The sequence below is a fragment of the Chlamydomonas reinhardtii genome, chromosome 3, assembly GCF_000002595.2.
Source record: "Chlamydomonas reinhardtii strain CC-503 cw92 mt+ chromosome 3, whole genome shotgun sequence".
NCBI lineage: Eukaryota > Viridiplantae > Chlorophyta > Chlorophyceae > Chlamydomonadales > Chlamydomonadaceae > Chlamydomonas > Chlamydomonas reinhardtii.
In genome coordinates this window covers 5,064,691-5,086,253 of record NC_057006.1, presented here as the reverse complement: position 1 = coordinate 5,086,253, position 21,563 = coordinate 5,064,691, and the positions used below count along the sequence as shown (strand labels likewise).

At 62.7% G+C, this 21,563-nt stretch overlaps 5 protein-coding genes across 5 annotated transcripts; 3 read left to right on the top strand and 2 right to left on the bottom strand.

Moving 5' to 3' along the window:
* Position 1: 1 nt before the first annotated feature.
* Positions 2–3,416, bottom strand: CHLRE_03g181250v5 (uncharacterized protein). The gene is made up of 8 exons (XM_043061047.1): positions 3,176–3,416; positions 2,861–2,935; positions 2,573–2,656; positions 2,155–2,258; positions 1,796–1,950; positions 1,466–1,593; positions 986–1,067; positions 2–865 (listed from the first exon to the last, which is right to left on the bottom strand). Exons 1-8 carry the CDS (start codon positions 3,293–3,295, stop codon positions 708–710), a joined length of 906 nt encoding a protein of 301 aa, XP_042926176.1. The 5' UTR covers positions 3,296–3,416; the 3' UTR covers positions 2–707.
* A 127-nt stretch (positions 3,417–3,543) lies between these two features.
* On the top strand, positions 3,544–8,206 carry CHLRE_03g181200v5 (3-methylcrotonyl-CoA carboxylase). The gene is made up of 9 exons (XM_001702889.2): positions 3,544–4,248; positions 4,534–4,658; positions 4,800–4,970; positions 5,156–5,342; positions 5,685–5,948; positions 6,190–6,323; positions 6,538–6,696; positions 6,865–6,951; positions 7,152–8,206. Exons 1-9 carry the CDS (start codon positions 3,792–3,794, stop codon positions 7,398–7,400), a joined length of 1,833 nt encoding a protein of 610 aa, XP_001702941.2. The 5' UTR covers positions 3,544–3,791; the 3' UTR covers positions 7,401–8,206.
* A 372-nt stretch (positions 8,207–8,578) lies between these two features.
* CHLRE_03g181150v5 (uncharacterized protein) lies at positions 8,579–9,268 on the bottom strand. The gene has a single exon (XM_001702855.2). The coding sequence runs from the start codon at positions 9,200–9,202 to the stop codon at positions 8,927–8,929; it is 276 nt and encodes a 91-aa protein (XP_001702907.1). The 5' UTR covers positions 9,203–9,268; the 3' UTR covers positions 8,579–8,926.
* A 130-nt stretch (positions 9,269–9,398) lies between these two features.
* Positions 9,399–16,284, top strand: CHLRE_03g181100v5 (uncharacterized protein). Its single transcript, XM_043061046.1, has 10 exons — positions 9,399–9,730; positions 9,907–10,032; positions 10,258–10,398; positions 10,487–11,137; positions 11,443–11,648; positions 11,796–12,648; positions 12,815–12,991; positions 14,205–14,406; positions 14,627–14,769; positions 14,979–16,284. Exons 1-10 carry the CDS (start codon positions 9,590–9,592, stop codon positions 15,027–15,029), a joined length of 2,691 nt encoding a protein of 896 aa, XP_042926175.1. The 5' UTR covers positions 9,399–9,589; the 3' UTR covers positions 15,030–16,284.
* Positions 16,285–16,338: 54 nt separating this feature from the next.
* On the top strand, positions 16,339–21,484 carry CHLRE_03g181050v5 (uncharacterized protein). The gene is made up of 3 exons (XM_043061045.1): positions 16,339–16,704; positions 16,804–17,172; positions 17,318–21,484. The coding sequence occupies exons 1-3, from the start codon at positions 16,675–16,677 to the stop codon at positions 20,471–20,473; spliced, it is 3,555 nt and encodes a 1,184-aa protein (XP_042926174.1). The 5' UTR covers positions 16,339–16,674; the 3' UTR covers positions 20,474–21,484.
* The last annotated feature ends 79 nt before the right edge of the window (positions 21,485–21,563 follow it).

Genomic DNA, 21,563 nt, shown 5'->3' with positions numbered 1-21,563 from the left:
GCGTTCCTTCAGTGATGTCGTTCCACCTGCCACTGACGCAAACCACATGCAGCATGATGCAATGCGGTCCAAGTTCGAAACCATACAGCCATTACCCTTCTATAAGCTTCGTGTGTTCATGAAACGGGCCCTGCTCGAAACGTCTCAGCGCACACATGCGTACGGTACCGGTCCCTAATCCTCCGCGCCGCCGCCAGACACGCCATGTATCCTAAACATTGCTAAATGTGCTGTACTGGAAAGCCCTTGATCTGTTATGTCCATCAAAATTCAAGGCGCACCCAGGCCAAAATTGCACCTGCCGCAAAAACTTAAGCTTGCTTTCTCCTGGCAACTGTACCTGCGGGTTGCTGCATGCCCGCCGCTGGCCGCACTCTCCTCCCCGGCGCACACTCGTTCTGCATCCGCACTCAACTGATACAACATAGCATGCATACGCTCAGGTGCAAACTGCTTCACGTCCTGCTGTCCCCCCTGATAGCCCGCCCTGATGCCAGCAGCAGCCTGACGCACAAACTTCGGGTGGGGTTGTGCCTGGACTGCACCCAACACAACGCACCATTTCATCACAGCCAAAACTTGTTGCGGCGACCCTTCACAGGCACAGTTCCGTTCATGCCAGGTCGTGCCCATGGTTGATGCCCGCAGTCCCGTCAGTCCGGTCGCTTGTGACCCAAGCCCACAGTCCGCAGCCCACGCCCTGCCCCTCACACCATCGCGGTGCTGGCTGCGCCCGCGGAGTGGCACTGCGCGAATAGGCGCTCCCAAGCCGCAGAGTCCTTGCCCGGCCCCTCGCCGTCCGTGCTGCAGACGCTGTAGTAGTGGTTGGACGTGGAGGGAAGCAGCAGGCTCTGCACCACAGCCTCTGCAAAGGCACACGGAGCGGGATCGGGGCCAAGGCGACAGGGGTTTTTGACACAATCTGCACCACAGGTGATTGTAAGGTGCGCACTGCGTGCATGCATGTGCAGCTGCAGATACCCACCGGCAACCGCAATGCGCGAAGCCTCGCCGCGCTGGTCGTCCCGCGCCGACAGCTGCACTGCCTGCCGAGTGCCGGCGGTTGCCTGTGAGTATGGGTAGAACCCCGGCGCCGCATTCAGCCTTGAGACAGAGCAGCCATTGCCCAGGAGCGCTACACTGCCAGCAAACCCGTGCTCTTCTTCCGCAAACTGCTGTCCTTTGGTCCAGTGTGCGGGCAGCAACACACGTTGCACCTGCTGACGGGGCACACACGCGCACACACGGGGTGCCACAGCACGGGCGCCACACGGGGAACACACGGGGTGCCACAGGCACCGGCGCCCACACGGGGAACACACGGGGTGGCACAGGCACCGGCGCCCACACGGGGAACACACGGGGTGGCACAGGCACCGGCGCCCACACGGGGAACACACGGGGTGGCACAGGCACCGGCGCCCACACGGGGAACACACGGGGTGGCACAGGCACCGGCGCCCACCTGCAGCAGCGTGTTGAGGTCGTAGCTGGTGTAGGGGCCGTCCGTGAGGCGGCCGGGGCGGATGATGGTGTAGGGCAGGCCGGACGCCTCCAGGTGCCGCTCCGAGTCGCGCTTGTACTTGAGCACACCTGTGAGACCGCATGGAGGGTGCATGTGCACGCATGTGTGTGGAGGTCAAGTAGACCGCAACAACGGCAGCAGCCGGCGGGAGCAATGCAAGCGGCATCGCCGGAGAGCTGTGCACAGTCTTTGCCGCTGTCAGTCGTCGGTCCGGCATCTGGTGCCCTTGCAACTCCGCTCGCCAGCCAGTCAGCGCCCCCCGCTGCTCACCGAAGGAGTTGAGGATGGCGAAGGGGAACTCCGTGTACCGCTCCACGCCCACGCTGGTCACCAGCACAAAGCGCTTGACGGTGGAGGGCGTGGAGTCGATCAGGTTGCTGGTGCCCACCCAGTCCGTGTTGCGCGGGCCGTTCTCGCCCTCCCACCTGCAGCGTTGTTGTCACACAGCGCCACGCGACATCATGAACAAGGCGTCCTTAGCGGGCTTGACTTGGTAGCTGGACCTCCCCAGTTACCGCTCCCTTCATCGGCCACCGCCCCCTTCACCGGACAACCCAACAAATCACAAAGTCATCCTGTTTTGCCGGGCCTGCATGCACGTTGCTGGTGGGTGTCGGCACGCACCGCACCTGGAGGATGGGAATGCGGTGGTGCCGGTGCAGCAGCACACGGCCGCCACGCCCTGCGTGATGCCAACCATAGTGGAGCGGTCGCGCAGGTCCGCAGGGAACACCTGGCGCGGGCGGAGGGGGATGTTGCAGGAGCAGGGCCACGTCAGCATGTCACACAAACATGTGGCCCTTTTACGCATGCATGGGGACGAAGGCGCTACGAAAGCCGTGCGCTAAGCTACGGTAGTGCTCTCTGCGCTGCGCGCAGCTCCTGATGCAATGCGGTGCTGGCGCGGTGCAGTGCGGTGGCGGACGAATGTGACTACATGTGCACATATACCGTATCAACAAAGCACTCGTCCGCCTCAAGCTATTTATGATACCAGTCTCCGCACAGGCAATTGGCACCGCACCCCTCCATACCGCCCTGCCCTACCTCGATGTCGCTGCCCGGGAACAGCTGGGCCGCGGCGCTGCGGTTCTTGCGGGCGCGGTCCACAGCACGCACACGGAAGCCCCTCTACCAGGGCGGAGGGGACACGGGCAGCAGTGCACACAGTGGAGCGCACACGGGACCGGCAGCAGACCACACAATGCGGGCAGCGCGAGGCCTGGGACATACCGGATCTTTACCCAGTCCCAATGCCCTGCCTACGTGTTACAAAGCATAAATGTTTGCATCTGCAGCCCGCGTCACTCGTCGTCCTGCACGTTGCTCCCTCACCTCCAGCAGCTTGGCCGTCACCAACTGGCCCACGCCGCCGGTGGCTCCAGCCACCAGAATCAGGTCGCCCTCAGCCTGGGCGCATTCGAGCCACAGAAGGAAGTGAAGGGGGGGTGGTGGAATGAGGGGGAGGCATTCACAAACTGTAGGAGCAGTTGCGAGGCGGCGAGCCCTGAACATCGCGGACCCGAGAGGGAGGCACTCGGGTGGCCCCAGTGACGTCTGGCCGAGGGGTCCGTTTGGCGACCCCAAACCCACCCCACGGGAAGCCGCACTCTGCATCGCCGCATCGTGATATGGGTGGATGTCACTTACCAGCGCGCGGCCTTCGGGGCCAGCGGCACGGACGATGAGGCGAGCGCGGCTGGCGCGACCTCCCAATCGCACCGGCGCAGAGCCCAGCGAGCGAGCGTGAGCGTTACTCAGCGACTGCATTTTTCGTTAGATGTTCTACAATGACCGTGAAACCAAGGAGCGGATCAAAACAGAACAGCCAAGGAAGGGTGTTGCTCTGCGCAAGTGTTGCACGCGACCAGTTCAGTAAATCACGGATTTTTCGCTTGCATAAATCCAGCTCACTATCACAAGTAGACACACGGACCGGGCCCAGGCGGATGGAACCCGATGAAGCGTTATGTTCTGCCCATCGTCTAGCCTGCGCTGATTAGCGTCACATTACAGGCACTACGACAAGTGAAGTTCAATCAGGGACAGGCACCAGACAAACACGCAAGCTGTCGCTGTGTAGCCCCGTCGCAGCCCCGTCAGCACCGTAAGAGAACCCCAACCGTGAGGCTCTTGTAGCGGCAGCTCTGCCGAGGCGTATTACCGCTACTGGGAGGCACGCCTGCAGACCGCGCCCTGTTGGCGCCTGGAGGGCTCTGCGACAAACGTTCTCGCGCGAGTCGGAGAAGTCGAGAGTCGCGGCACCATGCTGTCTCGCCAAGCGCTGTGCCTCCGCGCTGCTGCTGGGCTGTCGGCGCTCACCCAGGACTTTGGCGCGCTAGCTTCAGCAGCTAGCTCGGTCGCCGGGACTCCGAGCTCGCACAACTCAGCCGCGACCTCCCAGCTTCTGCGCTCGCTGCCGCCCTTTCCAGCCCCCTTCTCCTCGTCCTGGCGCTCCGTTTCCACGGCAACCACCTCATCGGCCAGCAATGTCCTGGCCCCGGCTCTGGACCGCGAGGCAGTCGCAAACACGGCCGCCATGTCTCAGCTGCTGACCCACATGAACGGCCTGCACGCTGTGGCGCGTGCGGGCGGCGGCGCCACGGCCATTGCGCGGCACCGCTCACGGAACAAGTTGCTGCCGCGGGAGCGCATTGACGCGCTGCTGGACGAAGGCTCGCCGTTTCTGGAGCTAAGCCCGCTGGCTGGACGGGGGCTGTATGGTAGGTATGGGGCAGCAGGGGCGAGGCATGAGGACGGGGTGGTGTGTTGTAGGTTAGGTGCTTGGGCACGGTGTTTGGGTTAAGGCGACACAGCATGCGGCAGCGGAACCGGGCTGCGTACCTCGCCTGGCCCGTATTGTTCCGTACGCTGCAGACTCACATGCGCACGAGGCGTCTCTCGGGCAGGTGGTCTGGCGGCAGGTGCAGAGACGATGCAACCTCGGTAGCGACCCCAAAGCCCAAAGCCCCAGCGTTGCCACCCCTTGCCGCCGGGTGGCTCGGCAGGTGACGACGATGTGGCGGGTGGCGGCATTGTAACGGGCATCGGCAAGGTGCAGGGCCGCCTGGTCGCTATCGTGGCCAACGACGCCACAGTCAAGGGCGGCACCTACTACCCCATCACTGTCAAGGTGCGTTGGCGCGTGCACTGAAACGACCTCAGGGCGCCGTGCCGTCGTGTCGTCTCTTCCCAGTGGATCCCTTTCCATGTCACCTGCTTGGACCTTGTCCCTTACCAGTCGCTTTCACCCCTGCTCGTTGCCGCGCCGCAGAAACACCTGCGGCTGCAGGAGGTGGCGGCGCAGTGCCAGCTGCCGTGCCTGTACCTGGTGGACAGCGGCGGCGCCAACCTGCCACGACAGGCCGAGGTGTTCCCTGACCGGGACCACTTTGGCCGCATCTTCTACAACCAGGCCCGCATGTCCGCCGCCGGCATACCGCAGGTATCGTATGGGCGCGAGGCAGGGCCCTGGCCACACGCAGCCGTACTGCCTGGCGGCGTATGTTCTCAATCGGTCCCGGAAGGCAGAGCAGCGGGCCCTGACGCTGCAGCTCCTGCCGCAAGTGTCTAGCACCTAGTGTCCTGATTGGGCCCCCCGCCCTTGACTGCCCTCCCTCCCGCTACCAGATCGCGGTGGTGCTGGGCTCCTGCACGGCCGGCGGCGCCTACGTGCCGGCCATGGCGGACGAGTGCGTCATTGTGCGCGGCAACGGCACCATCTTCCTAGGCGGCCCGCCGCTGGTCAAGGCCGCCACCGGCGAGGATGTGAGCGCCGAGGATCTGGGCGGCGCGGACCTGCACTGCAGCACCTCGGGTAAGTGGGTGGTGGATGGATTGTCGCAACGACCCTCAGGGTAGGTAGAACTGCGGGCGCGGCGATGCCAGCACGTTGGGAGTTTTTACTGATCTTGAGGGGAGTCGTCCTGGGACTGGCACTGGGACTGGCACTGACTGGCACTGGCACTGGCACTGGCACTGGCACTGGCGCCGACCCGTGCAATGCAATGTGGGCGGCGCTGTTCCATCTGCATCGGGGTAGCGCAGCATGTCGATGCAGCTGTTGGCTGGTGCCGAGCCACGCACGCCGCTGTTTGACCTCGCGTCGCAACCCGGACCCTTGACCCTTCCTCATCCGCGCCGCCGCGCACCACGACAGGCGTGACGGACCACTACGCCCAGGACGAGGCGCACGCGCTGGCCATCGCGCGGGACATCGTGGCGCACCTGCCCCTGCCGCCCACTACATTGGGCCCCCCGGCCACGTCCTGGCAGGAACCTGTGTACCCGGTTGAGGAGCTGCGCGGGGTGGTGCCCGCCGACGCCCGCCGCCCCTTCGACGTGCGCGCCGTGCTGGCCCGGCTGCTGGACGGCAGCCGCCTGGACGAGTTCAAAACCAACTACGGCACCACGCTGGTCACGGGTGGGTGCCCGCGGACACCGCAGCTGCGTTGATGCCTGTGTTTGAAAGCACAAGGAATGTGACACGCAGGAAGTTGATGCCTGTGTGTGGCTGTGCTGTACGGCTGTTGAGAAGGATGCAAGCCGCGGGAACGCTGCCGCGCTGCTGTCACCCATGCCACGTGTCGTGCACCTGTCATGGTTTGGTTTGTAGGTGCACGTCTGATACGTGCGCGCCTTGAACACTTGATCGCCTAATGCAGGCTTCGGCAGTGTGTACGGCCAGGAAGTGGGCGTGGTGGCCAACAACGGGGTGCTGTTCAGCGCGGCGGCACAGAAGGGCGCACACTTTGTGCAGCTGTGCGCGCAGCGCGGCGTGCCGCTGCTTTTCCTGCAAGTGAGGACGACGGGTGGGCCCCAGAGCGCGCCGTGCCCTGCCGAGTCACAGCATGCCAGAGCTACCGGTACCTGTCATTGCGTGCGTGCAAACCTTTGTGCACAGGCCCTGGTCACGCCAGGTCGGGCGCTGAGCACCCTCTTAGTTGGGGGATGCTGCTGCAACCCGCATGCGTCCTCATGCCTCTCCCCCGCCGCCCCCTCCCTCCACCTAGAACATCACGGGCTTCATGGTGGGCCGGGCGGCCGAGGCGGGCGGCATCGCCAAGGACGGCGCCAAGATGGTTCGCGCGGTGGCCAACGCTGACGTGCCCAAGGTGACGGTGGTCATCGGCGGCAGCTTCGGAGCCGGGAACTACGGCATGTGCGGCAGGGTGAGTACGGCCTGGGCACGCCGGGTCCGCGTGTGCGTGAATAAGAATGTGCTTCCATCACAAGGTTGTGGCGTTGACAAGCAATACGGTAGCCAAGGGCTATCTGCCAACCGTGTAGTGAAGAGCAACCACAAAGTATTATGCTTTCCCCCGTCCCAACCTCGGCAGGCCTACAGTCCTCATTTCATGTACATGTGGCCAAACGCAAGGATTGGCGTCATGGGCGGCGAGCAGGCTGCCGGTGTGCTGGCGCAGGTGTGTGAGACACGACTGGACATGTCAGCTTCCAGGGCTTCAGTGTGACCGCCCGCACAGGAAGCAGCGGAGTCGCTCAAGGTGCTAGGCCTGAATCTCCCGCTGTCCCGCACTCTTGTCTCCGTTCCCATGCACACCGCGCGCCCAGCTCTTCCCCGCCCAGCCTTCCCTCGTGTCCTCCCACGCACATGCACCACCAGGTGGAGGCGGACAAGCAACGCCGCAAGGGCAAGCAGTGGGCGCCTGAGGAGGAGGCCAAGTTCCGCGCCGCCATGACCGCGGCGTACGACACACAGGCGCGGCCCGAGTACGCCAGTGCGCGGCTGTGGGATGACGGCTGCATTGACCCCGCCGACACGCGCCGTGTGGTGGGGCTGAGCCTGGCCGCCGCCACCGCCAACGTGCCGCGCATCAGCACCGACAGCCGCTTTGGGCCCTTCAGGTTCTAGGCAAGCCCAAGGCAGGCGCCTTGGTGCTTGGGTGAGAAATTCGGGCTGGTCATGTGAGGGCGTGTGGGCGTCTACTCCCCAAAAAGGTGGACACGCTGTGTTATATCATTACTAGGACGTGTGTTACCATGGGCATCGGTTTAGGATGCGGCATGAGCTGCGTTTGTACAATATCCTATTTGGTTGGCGGCTTTGCGCCATGAGTGCGGCCCCATCAACCACCGTTGTGACCGTTTTGATTAATTGCCGTAGCAGCTAGAGTGACGGCACGGCGTCAACTACAGGCGGCCTCCCTGGCGGCAACAGATGTACGCAAAGAGCAAGTGTGCAGTTGTCAGCGCCGGTGTACCATATGATGGACGTTGTTGCGTTGTGGAGTACCTGAGTACGATATGCTAGTGGTCGAAGGCTTAGGCATCGCGCGGGAGATGGTGTGTGCGGTCGTTGAGTCTCGGCACTCACGCGGCGGATGCCTTGATCTAAGGAGTTCACCATGGGTGCACAACTGGCGCGAATGAGCAGGGCAACGTGACTGTGCTTTCGCTATGATCCCAGTATGAGAGAGATTTCAGGGCAACGGCACGCGTCTGCTGCTGAGTTCTCACGTACTGATTGCACCCCTGGATCGCACAACGCATTGCTTGACTGGCTGCCGAGCCCTCAGTCTAACGCGCAAGGCGGAAAGGCTGGCCGGCCACGGGGTGGCTGTGCGTGTCGTTCGGACCTGCGGCACCCTTGCGCAACGTTAGCCACCTGCGCAATCATGCCCACCCAGTCCCACCCCGCCTCTGTAAACTCAGTAACTTCAGAATCCCCGAACTCGAACCAACCCCCCCCATACACGTTCCTTGGTGCTGACGATGCTCGCAGTAGTAAATGTATTTCGACCCTGCGTGTGTCGTGTGTGCCTGTCCGTGCCGCCGCTGTTGTTCCCAGCTGACGCTTCCTCTTCCACCCGAGGCCCCTCTTCCCCTGAGCCACAGTCCGCATGACGCTTAAGTTGGCTCCCCTTAGATTGCCCCTTTACCATTAGACTGCCCCTTGTGCCCGCTTCCGCTGAACTTCTGGAACATGGAAACTTTCGGACCGACGACCGGGCCTTGACCGGCGCTGCTGCTGCCGCTCTGAAGCCCCACCATCACGATCAGCGATAGCATGATACCAGCGAGGCAACTGCAATACGTCCGCCGTTACAGAAGCCCCCCGCGAGAATGCCGCTGCATTTGCAGGGCTTTTGAAGTCATGCCGCGTCAAATGCGAGTCCTCCAAGCACCATAAACGTCATGTTGTCATCAGTCATGTCCGTCAGTTTTCTATCAGTCCACCAAGGAGGCGCGGCCCGATCGAGGGGCCCCAGAGACCGCGCTCCGCCCCTCCTTCTACCTAAGGCCCCAGCCGTCTTATGAAGAGCACACATACACTGTACAGATTCATGATTACATTTGCACCCCTCCCCGCTATGTCCCTAGCGCCCCCCGCGCTACCGCCTGAGTCCAACTCCCGCGCGCCCGAAGCTCCGCGGCCGCTTAGCCCGACTTGAACAGCAGGATGGCCACCTGCCCAAGGTAGAAGTAAATGAAGTGCTTCGTTTCGTGTGTTACGTAGGAGCCGAAGTTGCGGCCGACGATGCAGTGCCACGTCGGGTTGTGCTTCCGGTCGAACTCCTTCTTGATGTAGGCCGCAATGTCCTTCTCGATGTTGTACTTCTCCAGGGCCTGAGTGGCGCAGTCCACGGCGTCTGCCTGCATCTCCTCAGACATGTCCGCATTCTTGATGACGGCCTTGGAGCTACCCGACGCCATTTTGCTAGTAGTTAGGTGTGGAGTGAGTAGTGGTTGTGCGGATGCGGTATGTGTATGTGCGAGAAATAGAACAGTGCGGGACTATGCTCAGTGCAGGGCCTTGAAGGCTCCGCCCATCTAAGGATTGCACGTCCCCCACCCATGCAGCCCGGCGAGCGACGCCTGCAGTGAGGGTTCCATTGTCCCCTACGATATGTTGCCCCTAGCATTTTCGCAGCTATCGGTACCAAGCCTCTTGCTTTCGCTTTCGCTTCGCATCCTAGCTGAACCTAGTTCAAAATAATCTAGAATGTGCCAGTTTGGCTTCATAGCAAACAATATACTGGAAAAGATATAGTTGATTTCGCTTAGCGCGCTACGAACCAGCAGGGTGCGGGCGGGAGCACGATGCCAAACCGGGGCGACCGCACCTCCCCAACCACCCCCCGAACGGACGAGCCAAGCTCGCTGGCGGTAGAGCAGCCCAATGTGTTTCGGCTGCAGTTACGACCCGTGGAGGACCCGGAAGGATTCAAGCCTAGCGTGCAGGTGTGCCAGAAGTGTCAGTGCGCAGTGTTTGGGGCACTAGTGTGGCAGGGCTACCCGGGGGGTCTCTCACAGTCGACGTGCCGTGACAGACGGATGGATGGATGGAACGAAGGAAGGGGAGGAAGATGTTGCGCGCCGTGTGCACACAACTCAATGCTGAAGCCTCCTGAATGCAGCTTGTGTCGAGGGAGTTCGCCACGCGGTACCTGGAGCAAGTCGGGGTTAGGCCAAGCAAGGCGACCCTTGACCTGGTGAACCGGAATGTGCCACTCTCGGAGGCCCATATCAAAACTACGCTGCGAGTAAGAGCATGCCTGTGCGGCACATTTAGCAGCTGCATAAAGACTTGGAAGCGCTGTGCAGGCCACGCTTTCTCCTTGGCGGTCACAGACCAGACGGGCTTGAGCGGCTGTGCACAGTTTTTTCTGCCAGCGGACTGTAGTACCACTTGCTGCGTGTTGCGGCATGGTCCTGAAGTCGGGTGGCGGGTCACTGACAGCACTAACACATCTACGCACCTCGTGCAGGCTAAGGGCCATGTGGAGGACGAGTTGCATATCACGGTGCCGCCCGTGAACCACTCATACAAGGTGCCTGTCTTCATCAACCCGGCGGCGGTGCTGCAGCTAGGCATTGGCAACAAGGTGCTGGGAGCCGCCGCAGATGAGGTGCGGGCAGCGTGGCCGAGCGGTCCATGCATGATTTGCACAGAGTGCCGCTACCTGCTGCTTATCGCATCCCATCATGGACGTGCAGGCGAGCGACGTGGGCACCCGAGTCGCGGATAGCAGCGAGGCGGTTGGTGCTGGCGAGCCTGGCGGCGAGGGAAAGCCAGCTGGCGGCAGCGCATTTCTGGACATGGCAGCTCGCTACCTGCACCCCTTCAACCTGGACCTCACCCTAGCCCGTCAGAACCTCACCGCGCTGTACGCTGCGGCCAGGCAGCGAACGGCAGCGGCGGATGACGGAGAAGACGCGGGCACGGGCAAGGAGCGCCGCTCCCATGGGCGCAGCAGCGGCAGCGCTGGCGGGCTCGGTGGCGGGATGGACAACGCGCCGTCAACATCGGGGCATGGTAGCTCCGGGAGGGAGTACAGCGCTGGCAGCAGTGCCGGTGGCGGCGGTGGGGCCGGGAGTTCTGGAGGGCACGGCAGGCGCAGCACTGTTGCGCCTGTCAGCTGGCCGCGGACCTCCAGCGGGCGGCTTGTGACCCCGCAGGAGCACGCGGAGGCTATGGCCAGTGGCCTGGGAGCCACACAGCCCCCCGGCAGCAGGCAACAGCAGCAACAGCCTGCGCAGGGGCAGCAGCAGCAGCGCCAGGGCTCGCACGACAACACACGCGCGGAAGTGGTGGACGAGTTGCTGCAGCCGCTGCTGGTGACACCCGAGGTGGTGCTCACACTTCAGGCAAGCGTTGCCAGTCATCTTGCAGCCAGTCACGCTCAAAAAAGTCTTGCCAGATCGTGTCTACGAGTATTCCGGTTTGCGTGGTAGCGACTAGCGAGCACAGTACTGTTGACTTGCCTGCGACTCCGTCACTCATTCATAAAGGTAGCCCTGAACCATGCACGGCGCCTATCGGCATCTACCCAGACATGTTCGCAGTTTGTGCATACAATGGCCATCTCGCTTGCATACCGTGTCATATTTCTGGCAATGGGTCAATTAAGAGTGCCGCCTGACACTACCCTATCTACTCCCCTCAACCACAGGCACAGCTGGAGTCTGCGCTGGCAGACTGGCATCGGCACCAGGCGCCGGAGGCGCTGAAGGGGCGGCTGACGCCGGAGGAGTTTGCTCGCACGCAGGAGGAGCTGAGCAGCGAGGGCAGCATCAGGATGCTCATCACGCTGGCCAACTTCATGCACGAGGAGCTGGTGCGGGGCCACGCAGACTACCCACACCACCTGGACGCCAGGTACGTGGAGCGGCGTGCAGTGTGACAATCATTCCTGAGGGGCAGCTGCGGAAGATGGGAGCGGGCTCCATGGTTTACCGCATAAATTAGGAAGCTCAAATGTCATCCGTGCTGCGCTGCCGCTTTGTTGCTGCTTCCCAACCGCAGAGGAATGCATAGCCGAGATGGTTTGCATGCCAGCACCAGTCGCCGGCACACCGACATCTGGGAGGAGCGCGGCCTGCTGCCGCGCAATAGCTCCGCAGGCGAGGGCGTCACAGGCGGCGGCGGTGCCACCAGCCGCCGCTCCATCGGCCACGCGCACCAGACCAGCATCAGCACGCAGCAAATGACCAACCTACAAAAGTATGACCTGGGATACCAGGCCTACGTGCGGCAGAAGCTGGACCAGGGGCCGCCGGGAGGGCCGCCGCAGTCCGCGGCCACAACGATGGCGGGTGGCGGCGGCGGCGGTGGGAGAGGGGCGCGTAATGGTGCAGCCTCGCCCCTCACGGCCGCCGGCGGCGGCGGCGGTGGCGGCGGTGGCGCGGCTGGGGCCCGAGGGGCAGGCAGCCCGCCGGGGCTTGGTGACAATGCGCGCGGCGTGTCCTTTGCAGTCGCACCGCATTACCAGTCCGTGCCGCACAGCCCTGCGCATGCCGGCGGCGGCCGGAGTGCGCCGGACTCGCCTTCCAACGTGCACGCCCGCGGTGGCGGCCTATTGGGGCCACTCAACCTGCCCGGCACGCTGCGGTCGGGCGCTTCCTCGCCCGCGCACACGCACCACGGCGGCGCGCACGGGCAGCACAGCCGCACCAACGCGCCCTCCACTGCGGGCTCAGCCCACACGCACACGCACGCGCCAGGGTCTGCAGGCAGCTCATTGGGATCCATGCCCGGCCTGCCGCCGCGTGTGGGCCGCGCGCTGAAGCACAGCGCCTCCTTCGCGCTGGCCACCGCCGCCAACACCGCGCGCTCCATACACGCTGCCCTGGACGCTACTGACTCAGGAGCGCTGCAGGTGAGCGCTGCGCGTGCGACTATGGCAGAGCTGTGGACGTATGGCCGGCGCGCGGAATAACTTGCTGCTTAGTGCAACCGCTTACATGACCATATCAATGCTCAAGAAATGTAGTACCACAACAATAACGGCCCTGATTGTGCGCTTTTCGCTTGTGCGCCCGCAGCGCGAGCGCTTGTTTGCGTTACACGTGGATTGGGCGGGGCGCTTCAAGGGCCTGCGCCAGAGCCGCAGCGGCATGTTCTTCACGCTGCCCATCTTGCTGCTGTCCATGCGCCTGTGCGTCAACACGCTCTTCTCCACGCTGTACCCCATCTGGACGCGCATGCCGGAGGGAGCGCAGGTGCGTGCTGGCGCGGTTGCTCTTCACATCGCATGCATGAGCCGCCTACTCCGGCGCCCTTTCTGCCGTTGTGCTTCTGTACTGTACTTCGGATCGTCCCTCTGCCGGGACGGTGACAACCCACCCGCCCCCGCTGGGTGCCGCCGCGGATAAATGTGGTGGTACCCGTGGGCGCACATGGGTATGACGCCGGTCTGAGGAGGGGCGAAAAGGTGTCCACACGTGTTTCTCCGCGCTCGCGCAGATTTAGACACCCCGTTTCGGGAATTAGCTTATATAACCTTTACTGATACTAAAGTTCGGCTCCCGTCGCATTTTGCGAGGGTGGCTGTCGGCACATTTCGCGAGGCATGCTTTCACCAGAGTCGCACTGTAAAGCCCCGGACCCTCAAAGTAGTCTTATAAAGTATATTATAGTCGACGGCAATCTAACTTGACGTCAAACCGGGCTGTCTGCCAGAGCTTGTAGAGCATGTTGACCGCGACATCACCAAAGCGATCGCAAACAAGATATTTCGGGTGTACATAGTGTGTACATAATACATGCTAAACACCGGCAGCTAAATTGGAGGTCGGCCTGACGACCGTGTCCGACCGTGCCAAGCAGGGCGGAACGCATCCCCCGGTCGCCAAGCGACATAGCGCATGCATGGAATGTTGTACAAAAAGCCCCACGTGCGCCGCGGGACCTGCTGCCGGGAGGACAAGTCTGTACAACATTCCCTGCAGAAGTTATAGCCCCTGCCGTTTGACCCCTCTCCCAGACCGGCGTCATACCCGTGTGCCGTGGGCGCTGCGGCGTGGTTGTCGGGATTCTGCTATCAGGCACTTCATGCATGCGACACATCTAGTACTGGCAGCACTTCCAGCCAGTGCAACCTCAACACGGGCGGGCTGGGGCGGGCACAGCGGACTTGGTGTGGTTATCGGGAGCTGCAAGGCCTGAGCTAGGAGGCCGCAGTTAGGAGGCCGCTGCGGGCCAAGAGTGAGTTGCGAGGCCGATTCGGGCAGGAGTGGCGGCCATCGTTGTGCTGATGGGTTGGGCTTGTCGATTGGGGCGGTATGTAACGCTCCACGGCACTAAGGAGTCATTAACAGGGCTTTGAGCATGAACCCACAACCTCACCTAGGCACCTTCTCCGAAGCTCAACATCGGAGGCCACCAACCTGCACTCGCCTTTCCACCATATGCACTGCTGCCGCCACTCGCCAGGTGCTCGAGGACATGGACGCCGCCATCTGCGCCCTGTTCGACCCACACGGCTACTTGGCCCGCGCGCTGAGCCTGCTGCAGAGCACGCCCTCCGCCATCGAGGCCGTGACACGGCATCCACAGCGTCGCGGCAAAGAGCGCCGCCACTTCAACGATACGTCGCCGCTCATGCAGGCCACCCTGCATGGCGCCATGTCCTCAGGTGAGCTGCTCGCGGCTGCAAGCCTTGCCGTCCTGCACACCTGTTGCTGTACCCCGCGCACACACGGGCTTCACACCTTGCTCCACCACGTCGCATACTTGCAAGCAGGGCAAGTACTGTGCAGTGCCGTGTGGCGGTCCGGTATTGGCGAAGTGAAGCGTTCATGCCGCGACGCGTCAGCCTGACACTGTTGCACGCACCGTGTTTTCCTCCTCCACAGGTGCCCGCAAGCTCATGCTTTCCAACGCCAACCAGCCGGCGGGCCTGGCTAAGCTGAGGACGCAGCTCACGTCGGAGCAGCGGGCGGCGCTGTTCGCCCGCGGGCTTCAATGGATGACACAGCCGGACCCGTTGCTGTCTCAGGTGCGTGCGCGCGCGTGGGCAGGGGCCGGGTGGCGCACCCAAGAAGACGCAAGAAGTGCACGGGCGCGGGTTCCAAGACGTTGTTGGAACTACTCTCGGGGCTTGCGCACCGCACTTTGGCTCTAATTCCTTCAGTACCTTCCCAGCATGTGTCATTTGTCGATTGCCATCCATGCATGCCTGTCCTTTTTATCTTGCCTCGTGTGCAGATTGGCGAACCACAGCTGGTGGGGCGACTGTACCAAGAGGTGTCCATGTAGTAGGCCGCAGCCGCAGCAGCCCCTGTGATTTGTGACACGTCACGCAGGAGTAGTAGAGTTATGCGTATCAATAACCTTGGACGGACATAACGTGAGTCACATGACTGTTTCACCTGTTTGGACGCAGCTAGACCAGAGACGTATGCATGCAGGAGCAAGTGTGCAGAACATAGATTCGCAAGTAATAGGAGATCATAGTGCAAGTGGTCGAGCAGAGGCGTGGGGCATGAGCTGACTGGTCAGTTTACCAGGGGAGGGACCTCCCCTGCAGTAAGCGCTACGACAGCGTGCGGGTCACAGGCGCCAGGCTTATTCAAAAGGATGCAGTACAAACGGCGATGACACGAGTCGGTAATGATTTCTATGTGTATTGTGATTCGGCTGGCAAGGAGCACCTTGAACAAGCCCTGTTAGCCCTCCAATCAATGCAGATCAATGCAGACGCTTTCCTGCCCCTTGCCATGTTCCATCACGCTAGGGGCGGATTTTGGCGACCACGAGTTCACGTACGGTACGGAAGCCACTCCCGGCCGGTGAGGGCACGGTCGAGCCAAAGCGAGCATGAATTCACTCGGCCACATACAAACATGTAATTGCTTTGGAGCGCACCCCAGGGTGAAACGCGAGGCTCTGCCGACCAGCAGCATATTCATGAGCGGGGCCCTTTTCAACTTCTCAATGCTTTATCATTGAATTGCCTATTTTGGATTATAAATAGTGGTGTGGAAATCGTTACGGGGAGCCAAAAGCAGCTCTTCGTGTACATGGTCAGGGCATGTCGCCGCATGTCGCGCGCTTGACGAGCGGGCGGGTCACCCCAGAGCTTAAAACAACATACCGTAGCATTTAGATGTCACACAAAGACATTCGGGATTGTTTGGGCTTTTGACGGTGCGGCGGGTATGAATGCGGATGTTACAGAGGGGACAGTCCCAGCACCCGAAGACGCCGAGCCATCACATGCTATCAGGGCCCAACTTGACTCCACCAACCCCGACTTTGCTGGCGGGTATGGGCACGCCCTGATGCGAGACCGGGTGGCGTGCGTGGGGAGGCCTGCCGTGAGAGGTTTGCCCTCCCCACCTTGCCCTGCCGGTGCCTCCGTATCATGCCCAACCAGTCGAGCGGGGGATGACGCGACGTGTTACGTTGGCTTTCCCTGGACCATGTCCTGGACATCTTACTCCGCGCTGCTGCAGGCTCCCAACCCAAGAGATGGGGAAGCTCCATGGGGCACCGTTCATGCCCACACTTTGCCCTGCCAGCCCTTGCCTGAGATACAACTGAACCATGAAAGCATTAACATAGTTGCTAGCATAGAGATATGACCAAGACAGTTAGCTGGCCAGACCTTGGCCGGGCATGCCTCGGCGTGCTGCTAGTGTATCTTCAGGCCCGCACCAGCACTTGTAACGCTAAAAATGTAGGCAGGTGGCTAAGCAATGATTGGGGCTTCGCGGCTGCAGTGGCCCTCCATCTCGCCTGGCTTGTCTCCGTGCTGGCAGGGCGGCGCTCCTATATCTGCTGCGCAGCTAGAATAGTACCCAAGTTACTAGCGGTCCTCCAGCTCGCCACGGCGTCGGGCGAGGTGGCCATTGGGTGGTACACGTTCGGCAGCGACTGGCACCGCCCAGTCTGGAGAGCGATGGCTGAGGCGCTCATATACTGCAACGAGGTGTGTCGGCGTGCTCTGGCTGACCTAGACGAGTTCAGGCAATACAATTTCATTCACCGGGTTTGGCAGTGCGTAAATGTGTGTCCTTTCAATGTGCAGGTGCCTTTTCATATGATAATCCCAGCGGGGCTAGTGGACGTGACCTGTACCGGCTGTGTGTGGGGCGCGCGTTTTTACCGAGCTCGCGTACTGCCAGGACAGTGGGCGCTGCCGCACGTCGCACTGCGGCTGCTCCTGTCTCTGGCAGTGTATTATTGCCGGCGGCCTGGGATTCCTTGCCGGCAAAAACCGACGGACAGCATAGCCCCGGTGGCGCCCGGCCCAAGTGCGCCAAAGGTCGCGCCCCTGGCGCACAACCTGGACGACGCGTGCCACACGCTGCTGCAGTCGCATACCCCTGTCGTCAGCTCCATGCTATGCTGTAGCGACCCACAGTTGCTCTCCCAGATTGCAGCGGCGTCCGCTCAGGTTGGTGGTCGGGTGTGTCACAAAGGGTGCGGCAACAGCTCTGAACAACCCTGCACTCCACTGATAGTCCTAGTGCGAAGCAGGGTACTCGTGCTACACATGTTGCAACGCTCATGTTTCCCATGGCCATGCAATGATGTCACAGGACCTCGAGCCGGTGCGGCTGGAGGGCCTAAGCGCCGCGACCGAGGGCGGGGACGTGGGGCTACCACTGTTGGCGGAGCAGCCGGGCGCGGGGCTCCAATCCGCACTGTTGCTTCAGCCGCAGCATGTGGTCTCGCAACCGGCGCAACGGTATCCACAGGCAGCATACCCGCAGCGTCCCGCCGCCCCAATGGGGCTCATTCCGGTGGCGCCCAGCGACCTGGGACCCGGGCTCGCTGGCTTTGGGCAGCCGTCCGGCGGCCGGGCGCAAACGGGCGGCATGGAGGCGTACGAGCTAGCCCGACGCCTCGTGAGCAGTGCGGCAGCGAGTGGGAGCGCTGGCGGGAGCAACGGTGCCGGTGCCGGCGGGCCGGGGTCATACACGTCAGCAGCGCGCAAGGTGCGTGTGAGCGTGAAGATCCCGGACCGCGAGCCTGAGGAGCTGCCGCCCAACTGGGAGTCGGACCTGCGCATTAACGGCCAGCGCGAGGCAGCGCTGGTGCTGTTCACCTACATGCGCCGCGGCTGCGTGCAGCTAGTTGTGGACGTGCTGCGGAGGATGCCGGAACAGCAGCAAGGGCTGCAGCAGCCGCAACAGCAGCAAGCAGTAGGGAGTGCAGGCGGGGCACGGCAGCGCGGGCAGGACAGCGCAGACGCGTCTGAGGGCGCTAGCGTACCGCCGACCGCATCTTCAGTGATGCCGGCTCTGGCCGGTGGCGGGGCGGCCGTCGGGGCGGTGCAGGAGGCGCTCAGCGCGGCAGGTGTCGGCCAGCTGATGGTGGGGCGGACTGTGACAGTGCAGGTGGACTCGCATGTCACTCAGGTGCGTGTGAAGCAGCAGGCAGTGGCCGCTGACGGTGGCGCTGAAGCAGCAGAGGTAGGACAGGGCAGCGCCAGTCGGTCGTCGCAGCCTTTGGCGGAGGTTGACGGCGAAGCTACATGCAGCGTCGACCAGACGCCGCCGCCGGACGTCCAGGTGTGGCCTGCAGTTGTGTGCTGCGCCAGCAGTAGCGTTTGGCGCTCGTCGCAACCGACGGTTCAGCTGACTTGCAGCTGGAACGGCAAGGCGGCAGCTGCCGCTCACAGCGCCGCGGGCTGCAATCTGGACCATTTTCACAGTGAGCCACAGGGTTCCTCCTTCGCTCCAGCAAGCCCAGCGGACACGCAGCGTCACGAGGCGCCGGAGATGCTATGCATCACCGCTCGCCAGCAGGGCCGCTTCCTGCCTGTACGCGTCTCAAACGGCAGGGCGGCCGACCGTTCCTTGTCTACGGCGCTGCAGAGACCCTGCGTGGCGCCGCCAGTGCCGTGGGCTGCAGTGTCAGCTGGTGGCTGCAGCTTGGAGCTCGCGTCCTGCAGCCGTCAGGGCCTGCTGCAGGTAGAGATGTGCCGCGGCGGCGTGCACAGCTGCAACGCGGCCTCTGTCCTGATTCTCGAGTCGACAGCAGCAACCCACGAGCTTCAGCAGCAGCTCCTGCTGTGCAGCGCGGCGGAGGTTGCGGCCGCGGCAGCCGGTGCGCCGCAGGGTTACTGCGCGCCGGTGCAGCACCTGCTGCGCGATTTCGGCGTGTTCTTGGACATTGTGGCGCAGCTGGGGCTGGCAGAGCCGCGGATTGCCTCGAAAGCCTCCTGCATTGGCGGCACCGAAAGCGACTGTGGCGTCCAGCTTATCACGTGGGCGCTGCCATCAATGGCGTCGCCCAACCGGACTCCGGTGCCTGACTGCCTTTTGCTTGCGCCGCTGTCAACTCATGCGGAGAGCGAGGAGGAGGACGCGGCGCGGGCGCGGCAGCTGGCCGCGATGGGCTGCGATGTGGGGCTCAGCCTGCTGCAGCACTTCCTTGTCGCGGGCATGCCCGCCTGCGCTGGCACCGTGCTGGACCTGCTGGCGGAGGGATTGGATGTGCCCGCGTCCATGCTTGCCGCCTACCACTGCCGTGACGGCTTCAGCCTCCTTCACCACGCCGCGCGCAGTGGCCAATTGTCGTCGCCAGCCACGCTGGCGGCCTGGCTGGAGGCGCGCGGCGTTGTGCCAGGCTGGGCCGCGCCGGCGGGTGCGGCCGCGCTGTCACCGCTCCACCTGCTGGCCGCATCCCCGGACGGCTGCGGCGCGGCAGCGACGGTAGCGGCCCTGCAGCTGCGATGGCCCGAGGTGACGGCTGCCTGGAGGTCGGCCGGCACGGAGCCGGGCGGCTGTGGGGCCGCCCCGGCTCAGTTTGCCGCGTTCGCATTTGATGCCGGCACCGCGCAATACCAGCAGTCAGCTATCGCGCTTGCGTCAAGCGCTGCAAGTGCGCTGGGCGTGGGCGCCGCGTGGCGGCTGGCCGTGCGGGCGGCGCGCGCTCTGGTGCCTCGCGGCCCTGCTAACGCGGCCTGGGGCCTGTGGTGCCAGAGCCAGAGCTTCACGTCACCAGAGCTTGAGGCAGCGTATGGTAACTGGCTCACTCGCCGCACGACGCTGTTTGACCACAGCTTCCTTGCGCTGTACGTGGCGCACGCGCTCATGCACGCAGCTGCGCAGGGCTGGGCAGCCTGGGTGGAGCAGAACAAGGCGGGGCTGCTGCTGCTGTGCATCCGGCTGGCGCTGCTGGCGTTCAGCTTCAGTGGCGAGGGTGACAGCACGTCTCCATGGCGGCCGCTCCGGACACGGGAGGGCCGAACAGTGGTGCTTGAGGTGCTTCGGATGCTGTTGATGATGTCCCTGGCGGCAGGGCTGCTGGAGATGCCGGCGCTGTGGGCGCGTGTAGTCCAGTCGAAGGTCGACCTCATCTTCAACGCCGTGATGCGGCCTCTGGCGAGCCAGATGCGCCTGGGCAGCAGCGCTATATGCTCGCTAACCGCTCTCATTGGCGAGACGGTCATCATGGCTTTCTTGATTTGGTCGCCGCAGGGCGCGTTGGCGCGCGCCTTGGCGCTAGCGGCGGCTATGGCTCGCAGCGCGCTTACGCACGGCGTGGGCATGGGCGTCACTTTGCTGCTGCAGGTGTCGCTTCGCCGGCGGTTCCTGCAGGAGGAGCGGCGCCGGCTGCTGACGCAAGCACAGAGTCAGCATGCACGGGCGCAGCCGCCCACATGTAGCAGTGGTAGCAAGGCCGGGGTCGATGCAGAAACTGCGGCATTTGGTCTCTTTGTCCCGTGTCGTTGTGTGGTCATTTGAAGCGTCGTAGCAGAGGTCTGGGGAATCATGTTTGCGCCACACAGCACAATGGACATGTAGGGCAAGACGCTTGCCATAGTCAGGCCTTTGTTCGCGGTACCATGACACCCAACTGGACTGGAGGGGGTTAGCTCGGAACCAATCCCATAAGGAGACAGTAGCGCTGCAAGGAGAAGCTGCAGCGGACTGGAGGGGGGCCTTCAAAGCGCACTATGATGCAGGTGGTATGTTGGACTTATTCAACACTCAATGTATTGAATGCATTGTGCGCGCCACAGGTGTTCATCTGTTTGGGCAGTTATCCGCACGGATGCGCCGCAGGCGCAATTGCACACACGTCAGTCATGTGTTTGGACTTTGGAGGCCTGTGCGTCGCCAGGTGTCTTGTTGGAGTGGGGCTCGTGTGCCAACATTATAAGCTGTAGTACATGGCTCCATAGCTTCACCGGCAGAGCTGGGGCTCATTCCGTGTTGATGATTGAGCGCATTCATGTGATGTGATGTGCAAGAGGGACGTGCTGACGCAGTTCACGAGCCAAAGTTTTCCACACGTGTGCAGCAATGACGATATGAATCGGGAAGCTGTCTTGCGCCTTGGACTCTTGGTCATGCACAGGCGAACGGCAATGAACATTCTAGATAGAAGGTAACCCATGTGCCTTCAATGCTGTTGTAGCGTTCCAGGGCACGATACGGTGCAAGGCTGTACACCATGGGTCTGGGCTAGGGTGGAGTACTGCGACACTTGTTGGGAGCATGACATGAGAGCTAAGGTCCCAAGACCTGGCGACCTGGTTATGTTCGTGCACATACGGTACGGCTCAAGGAGTACAAGGCGTTTGACCCGTTCAGACAACAAGCCGTCTGGCCGCAGCGGTGCCGCATGGTAGGCGGTGCCTTGCTTGGACATCAAAGTTGACTGCGCCTCAACACCAGGGCACGGGGTACAGCGTTGCACAGAAAGTTGTACGCAGCAGGTTTACTGGGTAAGTGGATTACCGATGATGGCGTTCTTCAACCCAAGGCAGGCTCAGCCCAGGCCCACTGGCAGCGTCTGGCAGGGGCCCGAGGCGTGGGTGCCGCCGATCAC

Coding starts and splice junctions, on each gene's coding strand:
- CHLRE_03g181100v5 (XM_043061046.1), top strand. CDS start 9,590: ATGCCAAACCGGGGCGACCGCACCTCCCCAACCACCCCCCGAACGGAC. Junction 10,399..10,486: donor TGGGAGCCGCCGCAGATGAG/GTGCGGGCAGCG, acceptor ATGGACGTGCAG/GCGAGCGACGTGGGCACCCG. Junction 14,770..14,978: donor CGGACCCGTTGCTGTCTCAG/GTGCGTGCGCGC, acceptor CCTCGTGTGCAG/ATTGGCGAACCACAGCTGGT.
- CHLRE_03g181150v5 (XM_001702855.2), bottom strand. CDS start 9,202: ATGGCGTCGGGTAGCTCCAAGGCCGTCATCAAGAATGCGGACATGTCT.
- CHLRE_03g181250v5 (XM_043061047.1), bottom strand. CDS start 3,295: ATGCAGTCGCTGAGTAACGCTCACGCTCGCTCGCTGGGCTCTGCGCCG. Junction 1,951..2,154: donor ACCGCATTCCCATCCTCCAG/GTGCGGTGCGTG, acceptor ACAACGCTGCAG/GTGGGAGGGCGAGAACGGCC. Junction 1,068..1,465: donor ACCTCAACACGCTGCTGCAG/GTGGGCGCCGGT, acceptor CCATACTCACAG/GCAACCGCCGGCACTCGGCA.
- CHLRE_03g181200v5 (XM_001702889.2), top strand. CDS start 3,792: ATGCTGTCTCGCCAAGCGCTGTGCCTCCGCGCTGCTGCTGGGCTGTCG. Junction 4,659..4,799: donor ACTACCCCATCACTGTCAAG/GTGCGTTGGCGC, acceptor GCCGCGCCGCAG/AAACACCTGCGGCTGCAGGA. Junction 4,971..5,155: donor CCGCCGCCGGCATACCGCAG/GTATCGTATGGG, acceptor TCCCGCTACCAG/ATCGCGGTGGTGCTGGGCTC.
- CHLRE_03g181050v5 (XM_043061045.1), top strand. CDS start 16,675: ATGGCTGAGGCGCTCATATACTGCAACGAG. Junction 16,705..16,803: donor CGCTCATATACTGCAACGAG/GTGTGTCGGCGT, acceptor TTCAATGTGCAG/GTGCCTTTTCATATGATAAT. Junction 17,173..17,317: donor TTGCAGCGGCGTCCGCTCAG/GTTGGTGGTCGG, acceptor ATGATGTCACAG/GACCTCGAGCCGGTGCGGCT.